The 12,603-nt window shown below is 30.6% G+C and overlaps 1 protein-coding gene and 1 non-coding gene across 2 annotated transcripts; one reads left to right on the forward strand and one right to left on the reverse strand.

The window, feature by feature from the left end:
* Positions 1-1,573: 1,573 nt before the first annotated feature.
* On the reverse strand, positions 1,574-7,566 carry LOC101215847 (2-hydroxyisoflavanone dehydratase). The gene is made up of 2 exons (XM_004145310.3): positions 7,053-7,566; positions 1,574-2,215 (listed from the first exon to the last, which is right to left on the reverse strand). Exons 1-2 carry the CDS (start codon positions 7,487-7,489, stop codon positions 1,741-1,743), a joined length of 912 nt encoding a protein of 303 aa, XP_004145358.2. The 5' UTR covers positions 7,490-7,566; the 3' UTR covers positions 1,574-1,740.
* Positions 7,567-12,178: 4,612 nt separating this feature from the next.
* Positions 12,179-12,250, forward strand: TRNAD-GUC. Its single transcript has one exon. It is a non-coding gene; the product is annotated as a tRNA-Asp (tRNA).
* The last annotated feature ends 353 nt before the right edge of the window (positions 12,251-12,603 follow it).

The raw sequence follows: 12,603 nt of genomic DNA on the forward strand, positions 1-12,603 counted from the left end.
TGCTTAACCTTGAGTATATTATGAACTCATGTTTGTGAGAAATTTTTCTTTGATTTTTACAGGTGAGAGCAACCATGTAAGGCTCCGATCGATTACACCCAATGCGGCAAAGACTTTGCGACGGTGACGAAATGAAGTAAATTCTAACTGCAAAATATGCTCTGTGAAAGGAGTATACGTAAAAAACTTGACCCAAAGAAGGAAGTCGGGTTGAGAAAAATTATTGCTGAGGAATCACTCAGATAGAAGCACACTACGCGAGGCGCAGAAGAAGGAAAAGAGACCACATGAAGAGAAGTGCATGATAAGAATGAGTGGCGAGAAGAGGCCCATATCGGATGTTGTGAGTTAGGCGTTTGATACCGTAATACGAGGAGAAGCATTTGTGCCTAGGGAAGCTGCAGATGTCTTGGTTGACAAGACTAACTACAAGAAATTTTGTTTTGAGTGGTGCAGCAAAAGTGTCACTAAAACTCAAAAACACGTTGTCAATACTTTTAGCAATGCAAAGTCATTCGTCACTAGGACTATCGTTGTATCCACGTAGCTAAAAGTTTTATCGACGCAACAATTACACGCCGCAAAAGTTATACTTTTAGTGACGTTTGCGCGTTACTAAAAGCTTACTATTAGTAATATATGTTATGTCACTCTTTATTTTTTATAGTGATTTATTGGCCGACTCACCACTAAATGTGATGTTTTAGTGACAAATAATGTTGTTGATAAAAGTTATTGTGATCGTTACAAACATCTTTTGCAACGTATTAAAGTGTGGCACTAAAAATTTCTACATATTTTTTTTAAAAAAACCAATTCCATATCATTATTAAGAACCAAAATAAAATGTCTATAGAAATAAAATTTTGACCAAAATAGAATATGTCTACGAAAACAAAAGAATCACAAAAGTGAAAGGTTTTATATGTGGTGTTATACTTTTAGACACATACAAAATTACACATTCGCACTCGCACTCCGTAAGTGACCACGATAGCATCAGTAAATGGAAATACAAAAAGCATGGAACATTTACATGTTTATGGAATGGATGTACAGTACTTCCGGGATTAGGGTTAAATAACCCTTATCATAATACTCCACTCATAACTCTTTTCTCAAACACATGTTATAATAACACTATATTTATAATTTTTTCCCCAAACGCATCTTATCAGGGATAGTTGTAAATTTAGTCATTAGATACAAAATAATTAAGTATATAGCAACATTTTTTAAAAAAATTGCAAATATAACAAAATTTGTTAACTTCTATCAATGATAAAATTTTATCATCGTCTCATCAATAGACCATGTTGCAAATATTGATCTATTATTGATAGATCATATAAATCTATCAGTGATACAAGTCTATCAGCGATTGTTTTGCTATATTTACAATTTTTTAAAATTGTTGTTATATCTATAATTATTATTCATAAAATATAATGGTCATCAATTATAATTACCCTATCATAATACTACCACAATAATTCTTCCCCAAAACACATATTATCATAACACTACCATTCATATTTCTTCACCCAAACATATATTATCATAACACTACCAATAATAACCCTAATCCCAAACACATATTATTATAAAACTAAGAATATTAGAATTATCATAATACTTTTCCTCCGTAACTCTTTCCCTCCTCCTCCATACCCACCTACCTTGACAAGGATAATTATTCAAATGTCTTTCAAATATTTGGAATAAACATAAACAATGTTTCTAATCTAAGTTAATGAAAGAGGCTAATTTTTCCAACAAATCAACAGCCTTTTCACACTCAGGTTTCTTCAAATGAAACACATGATTTTCTTCGCCGTGCTCCACCGTCTCCACCGTCCCATTCCACCCGCTGCTCTTCAAATCTTCCTCGTAATTCTTCCCTCCAGACTTCAGAAAATCATTTTCCGCTAAAAAAATCTTCACTCTCTTACAACCCAACTTGGCCAGATCCTCTATGGTTGGTCTCAGTAACTTTGTCTCCGAACACAGATACTTCCACAGCCTATTCTCTCCCCCATCACCAAAAAACGGGTGAATCAAAGCCATTGCCACTACCTTCGCTCCACCCAGTTCCTCTGCCGACGAACTTGCTCGAGCAGCCAAATAATGGCAGATGTTTGCACCGGCACTATCCCCAGCTAAACAAATACGGTTGAAATCCACATATGTGTTTAGCCATGGCTCTGAACCATCTCTGTTGTTTATGGAAAGATTTAACTCAACTTAATCTCTTATCACATTATACTTGAAAGCATACATAGATGTATATAGCTCACTTGATGAAGTCCAAAAAATATAATTATTTCAATATATTTCAGAAGTTAGTTAATTAAAACTAATTTAGGTCTAAATTAATACTAGATGTTTAAGGGTTATTTGTTTGAATGATTATATAAAAAAAATGTCAAAAAAATTCTTTTGATTAACCATTTAAAATACTATTTTAAAACTTAGGTTAAAGTTATTTTAAATAGTTGTCAAAAATATTTTAACTTTTTCTAACGGACTAATTTTAAAATTACACACTAAAAAACTTAAACCAAATACACTCAATATCAAGATACTGCAACTTTGATTCAAATTAACTATATAGTGTTTGATACTCTAAATTTAGTTTAATTTGATATCTATAACTTTAGAAGCTAACTTTTATGGTTTTTTTTAATGTCTCTCTAATATTTAGTATAATTTTGATAGTTTAATTCAATTTTTTTAGGAAAATAATTTACATGGCAGTTAAGTTTAGCTTTGATTATCATTGAAGCCCATTTTAAAAAATGATCTATAAACAATTGATTTCCTGGCATTTTATAAATACTTCATATTCTTGATCTTAAATACTTAAGAGATTTTTGTGACGTGACCTCTCACAAGACTATAAAAATCTTAATTTATTATTGTAACAATTTAGACCATGAATTTTTGTTAAGTGTATTGATTTGTACCCTTTTCATTCGAAAAAAACTCTTTATGAAACTTATGATTATATCACTTAAACCCTTAAATTTATATAAATTAATTAATTAATATAGACTCTTAGACTAAATTTTCTATGAAACCGTTCAAACATATCGTCTTCGATATTACATTTTGTAAAATCAATATTGGAAGAAGTGTACCTGCCATACTTGTAACACTTTAAAATTAAAGTAATTTTTAATTATATTTTATGTTTGTGTTGGTATTGGGTTTAATTTTATTTTACGTTTGAGTTGGTATTGGGTGTTATTTTATCTGAAATTATTTAAGCACACGTGTTTTATGTATATTTAATTAAGATTTAAGAATGTGGATTTTGGTGGAACTATCATTGATTGTGTATATATATATATATTGGATGGTGAAAAGAAAGATACTCGTTGGAAAATATTTAACGAGGGATGGGTTGGTGTGATGGTTGGTGATGAGATAAGGAATTAAATGAAGAAAGAGAATTGGTATTAACCAATCAATAAGTACAAATTAGTAATTATATTCGAAATAATTAAGTATATAATAATATTTTAAAAATTTATAATTTGTAAATATAGTAAAAATTTTCAAATTCTATCAATGATATATAAATCTATCACCGATCGACTATAGTGTAAATATTGGTTTATTACTGATAGACCATACGAGTCCATTCGCGATAATTTTGTTATATTTACAAAAAAAAATTAAATATTGCTATATTCTTAACTATTATTCCTAAAATGACCATCATCACAATTACCCTTTAGTTTGTGTATATATATATATATATATTTATTTATTTATAATTGGTTAACTGTCTGCATTGACTTCTCCTTCGTTCATTTGATGTCATGAACAAGGAGCCTAGTCGAGCACCCTTCTAGTACAAGTTGTCTGTGTCAACTTCGTGTTGCCCACCGTTGTGGGTCCTTCATTCGATTTAACTCTGTTTGTCGCTCCTCCGGTCATGCCATCGCTTGTCGATCTTGTATTTTGGTCCAAGGGTGAGTAAGATGTGGTTTTATGGGGTTTTGATTACCATTTAGTAAACATTTTAAGATCTAATTCATTGAATTTAATTTTTGAGCTTCTCGATCTCTGAAGATGGAATTGGAGCCATTTGAATTTGATTCTTAATTCCCATCAAGCTAAGTTTGAAATTTGGTTCAACTTCAATTTGGATAAGTGGGGAAAGCCAAGGTTAATTAAATTGACAATTTTCGTGGGCAAAATTATTGATTTAACTTTGACCATGATAGGATGAAATTGTGGTTTAAGTTGAATCAAGAGTTGTGCACACGAATTTAATTCTTTTTAAGCTATGGGATTTCTATCCTCGGACCCTCGAATCAAGATGGAATCATATTGTATGGATTGACTAGTTAAAATGTTCATTGACGAAAATTAAATTGCATTGACAGGCTTAAGTGGGGGTTTGACTGAGAATGTGTTGATTTATTTATGTAACTGATTATGTAATTGAGGAGTTTGTTGGATGATGTTTGCATGTTATGTTTATACCTACTATTAGACTATATGTTTGACGATAGTAGGCTCATTTAAACTGTTGGTAGTTGTTAATAACTGTTAGTTTTGGTTAATAGGCTATAATCTACATGTACTGTGTCTCTTGAGATCACCACTTTTAAACTCATATTGATGACTAATTGGTCACTACTAATTGTGCCTTTCAGTTCACTTTATGATTGATGTGTGTTCTTACGGGATTACCAGACTATATGACCCATGATACATCTTAATAGAAAGTTAACGGCTAAGCCAGTAGGACTAGTAGTGGATCCATTATGTAGTATTTTTATACTCACTCTTTCTCTATGTTTAACTTTCTAGACAAAGGTAAAGAAACGTACAAGTTATCGAGCGACAAGGACCTGTGACTTGTCATATGTGAACTTAACGTTCTTGCTTATGTTTTTCTTACGTTATTTCCATGATTTTCATGATTTCATTGCGATATTTTTTTCTCCCGTTTGTTAAAGAGTTTGGTTAACATTTACGTTATATTTTCTTCAAACCTAGATAGGGCCCGAATAATTGGTTTATTTTCTTAGTAATTTTTAATGGTTTGTCAAACGCTTATTTTCAGATGGTTTGTTTTATCTTTTATTTAATAAAATGGGTAGACCTTGCGTTATTTTAAAAGTTCGAAAATGTTATTTCTTTTAGGTAATAACCTCATTTTATATTTGAAAAGTTTGATCGGTACAATATTAATTTAAAAATTTAGTGGATTTAAATCACACATTTCATGCACATTATTGATCAAATCAAATTTGAAAGATAGTATAAATTAATATACTTAGAAAAATAAAGTTTAAATTTAATCAAATAAAACCCAAAAGAGTAGAAATCATGTTTTTTTTTAAAGTAATTATTATAATAGAGTTTTTTTGCAAAAATGTGAAAATTTTAATACATTCCATAAAACATAAAACCAATCCGACCCAAACAAAAAAATTAATAAATATTTTGTCAAATATTCTATTTTGTTAATTTTGAGTATCTCCTCTCAAACATCGTTACTATTATTAATATTTCAAATTGGACATCAGCTTTCATCAAATACTTAAGTTATTCCATTAACACTGAAACCAAAATTAAATATTTCTCAAATGTTAAAAATTGATTAAGTTTTGTTAAAAGAAAATTGATATTTAATTTAGATGTTAGTAATTTTTATTCCAATCTTCCACTAAATCCATAACTATTGAAAAAATTGATTTTGACTATTTCTTCCAAAGAATCCCAGCTAGTTGTGAAGTATGATAGTTTTTAAGGTTGCTTTTCAATGTTTATGTGATTTGGAAAATTTGTAGTTACATTCAAAAATTTCAATTAAAAAAATTGAACTCTCAAACACTTATACAAGCTTTGAAATTGAAACTTGAAAAATTAAAGGTGTGCTTGGTAATGTTTTCGTTTCTTGTTTCCTGTTTCTGTTTTCATTTTTAAAAAAATAGAAGTGTTTGGTAACGTTTCATGTTTCTTGTTCTAAAAAAAATAGAAACGTTTATCATTTTATAAAAAATTGTTTGAAAAAAAATAGTTTCTTCCGTGACTGTCAATTACTTCTATTAGTTTTTTTTTTTCTCAATTATTTTTATTGGTTTTCTTTTCATTTTTCTCAAATTCTTTTTATTAATTTCATTTTCTTTTTTCTCAATTCTTTTTATTGGTTTTCTTTTCTTTTTTTCAATTATTTTTCTATTTCATTTTCCTCTAGTAATTTTCTTTTCTTTCTTCTTCTTTCCCAAAATAACCACTCTCCACGTCGGTTTTTTTCTTCATTTTCTTCCTCTTTTTTCAATACAAAGAACACATATATTTCTCTTCTTCCTCTCATTTCCATCTCTTTTCCAAATAACCATCATCTTTCTCTTCCTCTCATTGTCTTCACAGTCTTCCTCTTCATCTCTCATTGTCTTCCTCTTTGCGTGAATTGTGTTTTCGCTGTCGATTTTTGTCTTTCTCTTTACCATGGGTTTCAGTCCTCCTCTTCATTGTGGGTTTTTGTCTTCCTCTCGTAAGCTCTATCCTTCATATCTCAATCTTTCATCTCGTTCTCCATAAGATTACAAGAAGACTTTCTAATCTATGTTTGATAATTTTATTTTATTTTTTAGGTTTAATAGAGGACATATATTTTTGTTTGATGTTTAATTGAATTAAATTTGAATAAAATAAAAAATAAATCTAAAAAAATCAAGAAACAAGAAACAATTATCAAACCCGTTTTTATCTTTTGATCTAATAGAAGAAGTAAGGGAAACCTAGGAACATGAAACAAGAAATAAGAAACAGAAAACAAGAACGTTACTAAACGTGTCCTAAATTCAATTTTAATTTTGGGTATAAGTAGAAGGATCATGTATGTTTTATTATGAAAGTTTGTCAATCTTGCAATTTGCCTACCTAAATCTCTAAGCATTTGTCTTCTCTTATCTAAATTTTAGTTTTGTTTTTGAAAAATATAAATTCATATTTGCAAAACAATAAAGTAAAATTAAAATAATAATAATAATAATAATAATAAATTGAGATATACTTTACTTTACCTGTTCACATGTGCCGCAACCCACCGTAGAGCATCCCAACAGTCCTCGTAGCAGGCGGGGATAGGATGCTCCGGCGCGAGGCGGTATTCAACGGAGACCGCAACGGCGTTGGCCTTGGCAGCAAGAGAGCCCACGTGCTGGTGGTACTGCAAACTGAAAGCCGATTCGATGCAGAAGGCTCCGCCGTGGACGTACAAGAGGAGGGGCAGCTTTTGATTTGGATCAGCGGAGGAGGGGATGAAAACACGAGCCGACACAGCAGGATCTGTCGAGATGGTGACGTCTTTGGATCGGAAAGGGGATTTAGGGTCGTCGGCGTCGGCGGGAACAATATCGGAGGTGGTCATGAGTCGTTGGACGCGACCGTCAGTGTAGACTCTTAAAAAGGGAAAGAAATCGAAGGCTACATCATCGTTTTTGTTTGTTGAAGAAGCCATTGTTAGTGAGGTAAAGAAGAAGAAGAAGAAGAAGAAAGGCAACCGGTGGTTTGGTTTGTAAGTTATAAATAAAGATAAGAAGTGGCTGAGATTTTAATGTGGAGAAAGTTGTATTCATTATTATTGAATGTGTGTACACGCAATGAGTTACGTTAGCTTCAAATAAAAAATATATTGGAAAATGAAAATATATGTATGTTTCCATTTTTGTAATCATCTTTTTATTTTGTTCGGTGTTACTTTTATCATAAATTTTTTATGTAATTTAATTTAGTGATTGTGCTTTTTTTTTTTTCTTGCTTATTTTTGTTTTATTTGAGAAAGATAAAAAGGAATATTGTGCCCAAGATTCTGGTATAGATTGTCCATTTCATTTTCACATTTTACTTTGGAGTAGTAGGGACTATTTGTTTCCTAACCTTCAAAATAAAATATGCATGCTTAGGTTAAAAATAAGAGTTTTAATGTGATTATAAAGTCTTTTTTTTATCATATATATATATATATATATGATAAAAAAAGAAATTTTATAATTTTATAAAGTTTTATATTACTGTGAAGAAATTTAATTTAAATTAAATTTTTTAATAATGTTATTTTTAAAATATAATGTAAAAAGTAAGGTAGGTGGAAAAGTAATGTAAAAAAAATACTAGGGCCCAAAATCATGGATCTCATCAATGAGTGGGACTGAAATCGTGTACATACACGACTCCATTCACATGTCTATCATGTGCGGCGTTAGCTGCAGTTGACTGCCACATTTTTCAACATGAAGAGCGTCGTGGGTCGTGGATTGGATACATTACTTCACCGCTTTAAAACCCTAGTTGCTCACCATTCTACCTACTTTCACGAAAAAAAAAGTTTGCCTCCTACTTGACCTTTAATAATTTAAGAAAAAAAATCCCTCTCGCTTTCGACTTTCACCGTCCCATAAGGTATGTTTGCTTTCTTTTATTTTATGGTTTTGTTGTACTATATTTGTAATTACCAACTCTTGTTAATATATATATATATCAAGAATAACTTTCTTGAAAAGGGAAAAACTAAAATTTTTATTAAATAAATGTTAGAAAAACATAAAATTTGTAAATTTAATAAAATACTATAATAATATGACATGTAGGAAACAATTCTTTAAATAAAATAAACTTAAATAAATAGGATGAAAAATTAGTGAGAAATATCTAAAAACAAAATAGTGAAGAACTTATAAATGAAGGCATAAGCAAAACTGCTTTTCGAATTCTCTGCCTTTACCTAAACTATTAAACATAGAAAAGAGTGAGTATATAATATATACAGTAAAAAACCCAAAAACCCAAAAACCCACTACTGGTTCCATTAAGTGTCTATTAACTTTCCATTAAGACTTTCCATTAAGATTTTGTGTGGTTCCATTAAGTGTCTATTAACTTTCCATTAAGATTTTGTGAGGAGGTATTCGAAACTATCACGTGCTTGATAGAACACACACAATCTAGTGATCTCATCTATTGATGAATTCAAAGAAACACCTATGATATCGGGTTGTAACAATCGTATCCGATGGAACACATGCAATCTAATGATCTCAAAGAAACACTCTCATCTGTCGATGAACCTGAAGGAACATCTATGATATTGGATTGTTGTGATCCAGTCGAACAACTTATAAATATAACTATAACATGACAGACTGGTGGTCGACACACAGTCATACATAAATCTATGAAAATAGTGGTGATCTCGAGGGACACCCATATGAGTAGAATCCTAATAGACAAAGTTAACATAACACTCACCCATAGCATGTAACATCATCATAAACATTATAAACATGACATGAATATTAATCAAATCGACCATGACTAACACTCCCCACCTCTCATTCGTCCAGCCGACACCAGTACCTCTGAGTGTGGTGCGTTGCTTGAAACGTCGGATGACGACCACCCTACGCTGCCCCTTTCGCGAATTACCCATATCTAAAGTTGGGTTTCCTTTGTGTCGTTCTGTTCGAGTTCCTGAACGATTTGGTCGCCAGTCGAATTCTCCATCACCCAGTCATACTTCGTCACTATTTCGGAACCCATCACCATTAGCTTTGCTCCTTTCTAATCACCATTTCACCTCGAATAGTAGATTAGAGGTAAGTTTCATTGTTTTAGTTGGCTTTTATTTTAGATTTTCGAATACTTATTGAGTTTTGGCTTGAATGGAGGCTAGATTTGAGGTCTTGGAAGAATTTAGCTACTGTTTAACCAATAAATGAATAAACTTTTGGGTATTCTCCACGAATTTAGACCAAATTACTGTGGAAAAGCGTATAAACCGGAGGAATCAAGTTATTGACAGTAGCAAATTAACCCTAACGGAAAAATTCCAAGTAAGTTCTTTATGAAGGATAATTATTTTGAAAAAAAGATATTTATTAAGAAAGAGGTTAATTATATTTTGAAAAAATACAATTATTTGTAAAGGTATATTAATTTTTGAGAAAATGATTAAAAGATGATTTGATGGGAGTTTTAAGATGGAAAGAGAAATTTATTTGATTTTTTTCTATAGGAAAAGAAAGAGAAAAGGAGAATAGTAATAATAGTAATAATAACAATATATTTTTTTTACGTTAGGTTTCTTCTTTTTCTTTGCATAAGAGGACTGCCTAACCTATTATTGTTTTTTTTATTATTTTGCCGAAAAGTTTAAATAAATAATCTCTCAATAAGCTTTTGTTGAGTTACTTATAGAATAGGAGAGACTCCATCAGGTGGTGTTTCAATAAATAGTTGGCGTTTATTAGATATCGAGACATCAAAGAGAGTAAATCTATGTGTTCTTTGTATTCCTTCATTAAATTAGATTTAATTCCAAAAATATTTTTAATTTAGATTCTATATATACTTAATTTTGTCAATGTACGGTTATTTCCAAAACTTAATTAAATTTGAGTTTTAGTCTCTAAAAAGTTTTTTTTACCATATAAGACTCTTATCTCTTCCGAGTTGATATTGCTTTTATTACACAAAGGTATGATATTCATTGATATTGTTTTGATTTTTGAGTGGTAGGTAAGGTATGTGTTATCAATTTGTACATCCATTGTTATTGTTTTGATTGAAGAAATTAAAGGGTATGAGAAATGCAGTGGTTAAATGACTCATGACCTTTGTTTGTATTGTTTTGATTGGAAGGTTGAGATATCATATATGCATTATGCCTGCGTAAGTACTTGTGCATTTATGTTCGTATTGTTTTATTTGTGAGGGTTGGGTGAGATATGGATAAGATAACATATGGTTGTTGCTGGTATTATTTTTTTACTATGTAGAGGCATGTCCTTCATCGATATCGTTTTGATTTTAGAGGGTTGTGTCAAGTATGCATAGTGATCAACTCGATGATATTGTTTTTTTTTCCTCTTTTTGTAGGAGAGAGAGTGGTTGAGAAATGCATGATTATCTTATGCCCTTTGTTTGTATTGCTTTGATTGCAGGGGTATGTGAGATATATATTATAGCTTTGTGCTTATGACAATATTTATAATATCATGAGTATTTTGGGTATAATTAAAGGGTAGGGTGTAACATCATTTTGTTTTATTCCTTCTTTGTTTGATGGATGTGTTTAAGTTCATGTGTGTTTGGAGGTATTTTATATATACTATACGTGACACAAAAAGTTTGAACAAGTTTATGTACAACTTCCACCAACAAATTTTATATGCATTGGATGATTGACACACAAAAATATGCATGTGTTACGATGAAAATAATTTAAAACTTTATTTCTAGCTTATGTGTATTGATTTTTTTTTATGTAATGAAACAATAATTAAGGTACATTTCAGATATAGCACGATGAGTCAAAATATTTACAAAATCTTGAGAAAGAAAATGCATCTGACAACCCTTAAGTGGTAACAATAATAAATTTGTAATTTGAAGAAGAATGTGACCTGTAAAAAAAGGGAAAAAGATTTGTACATCGATGTGGCACTTACCACACATGGTCTGATGCTTAATCAAAATGTGTGTTTCAAGTACAACACTTTAGTATTAGAATGGATTTATTTTCTTAGGCCTTAATGATATATTTATAGTAGAATCATACCTTATATTAGGTGTCTTTATCCAACGTTTCTAATCATATAAAGTTATTTTGTGAGCTAAATGGGACAAAACAAGGAGGTTGGCTAAGTCGAAGGCCGAGGAGCTAGGTTGGTTTAAGCTTTTGATCGTACAAACCATTTTCTTCCTAAGATTCAGGTAGGCCATAGTACACATTGTTTAACAAACAAAGAGGGTTTGACATCGGTCAAGGCAAATCGGCAAATCGGGTTTCTTTCGCTCAAACCCCAATTAACCTGTTTTCTAAAACCTGTTTCATTCTTTTGGTTTAGTTGTTTGTCTACTTGTTATTGACTTCTCTACGCGATAACTTTTTTGATTTTGGGTTCTGTTTTCTTCTACCTAACCAAAGACAAGTTTAAAGAAAAAAGAAAAGCAGTAGAAATGGTGAAGACAGACGGAGAAGTTAGAAGAAGAGAGAAAAATGGTAAGTATTTTAGCCATTTTATACAAATATTTTACATCTTACTTACAAGAATTTGTTTTTGTAAAAATATTACATAATTAATTAAGAAAACGAAAATGTAAAACTTAATAGTTAATATAAACTAATGTTTGAGTTTAATGTCATCAAGTCGTTGTAGTATAGTGGTGAGTATTCCCGCCTGTCACGCGGGTGACCCGGGTTCGATCCCCGGCAACGGCGTCTCTTTTTTTTCATTTTATTTTTCAATAATGATTTTGCCATTGGAAATTGGGTTTGTTTTCTTCAAATTGGGCCGGATAATGAAGTTGGGTCTACAAGGCCCTAAACATATTTAATGGGCCTCATAAATTCGGCCTTCATTATTAATTGAAATAATTAGGGAAAACACCAATGTCATAAAATTTTATTTTTCACTTTGGTAAGATTTCGATATTTTTATTAATCGATTTCTCTTTTGAATTAAAGTTTAAATATTATAAATTCTCAAAAATATAATGTAGTTTATTGTTATAAATATTTTATTATACATTTATTATCTACCTTAAAACTTATAAATTTTTTAATAAATATAA

The sequence above is a fragment of the Cucumis sativus genome, chromosome 2 (assembly GCF_000004075.3).
Source record: "Cucumis sativus cultivar 9930 chromosome 2, Cucumber_9930_V3, whole genome shotgun sequence".
Classification (NCBI taxonomy): Eukaryota; Viridiplantae; Streptophyta; class Magnoliopsida; order Cucurbitales; family Cucurbitaceae; genus Cucumis; species Cucumis sativus.

Coding starts and splice junctions, on each gene's coding strand:
- LOC101215847 (XM_004145310.3), bottom strand. CDS start 7,489: ATGGCTTCTTCAACAAACAAAAACGATGATGTAGCCTTCGATTTCTTT. Junction 2,216..7,052: donor GTTGCGGCACATGTGAACAG/GTAAAGTAAAGT, acceptor CATAAACAACAG/AGATGGTTCAGAGCCATGGC.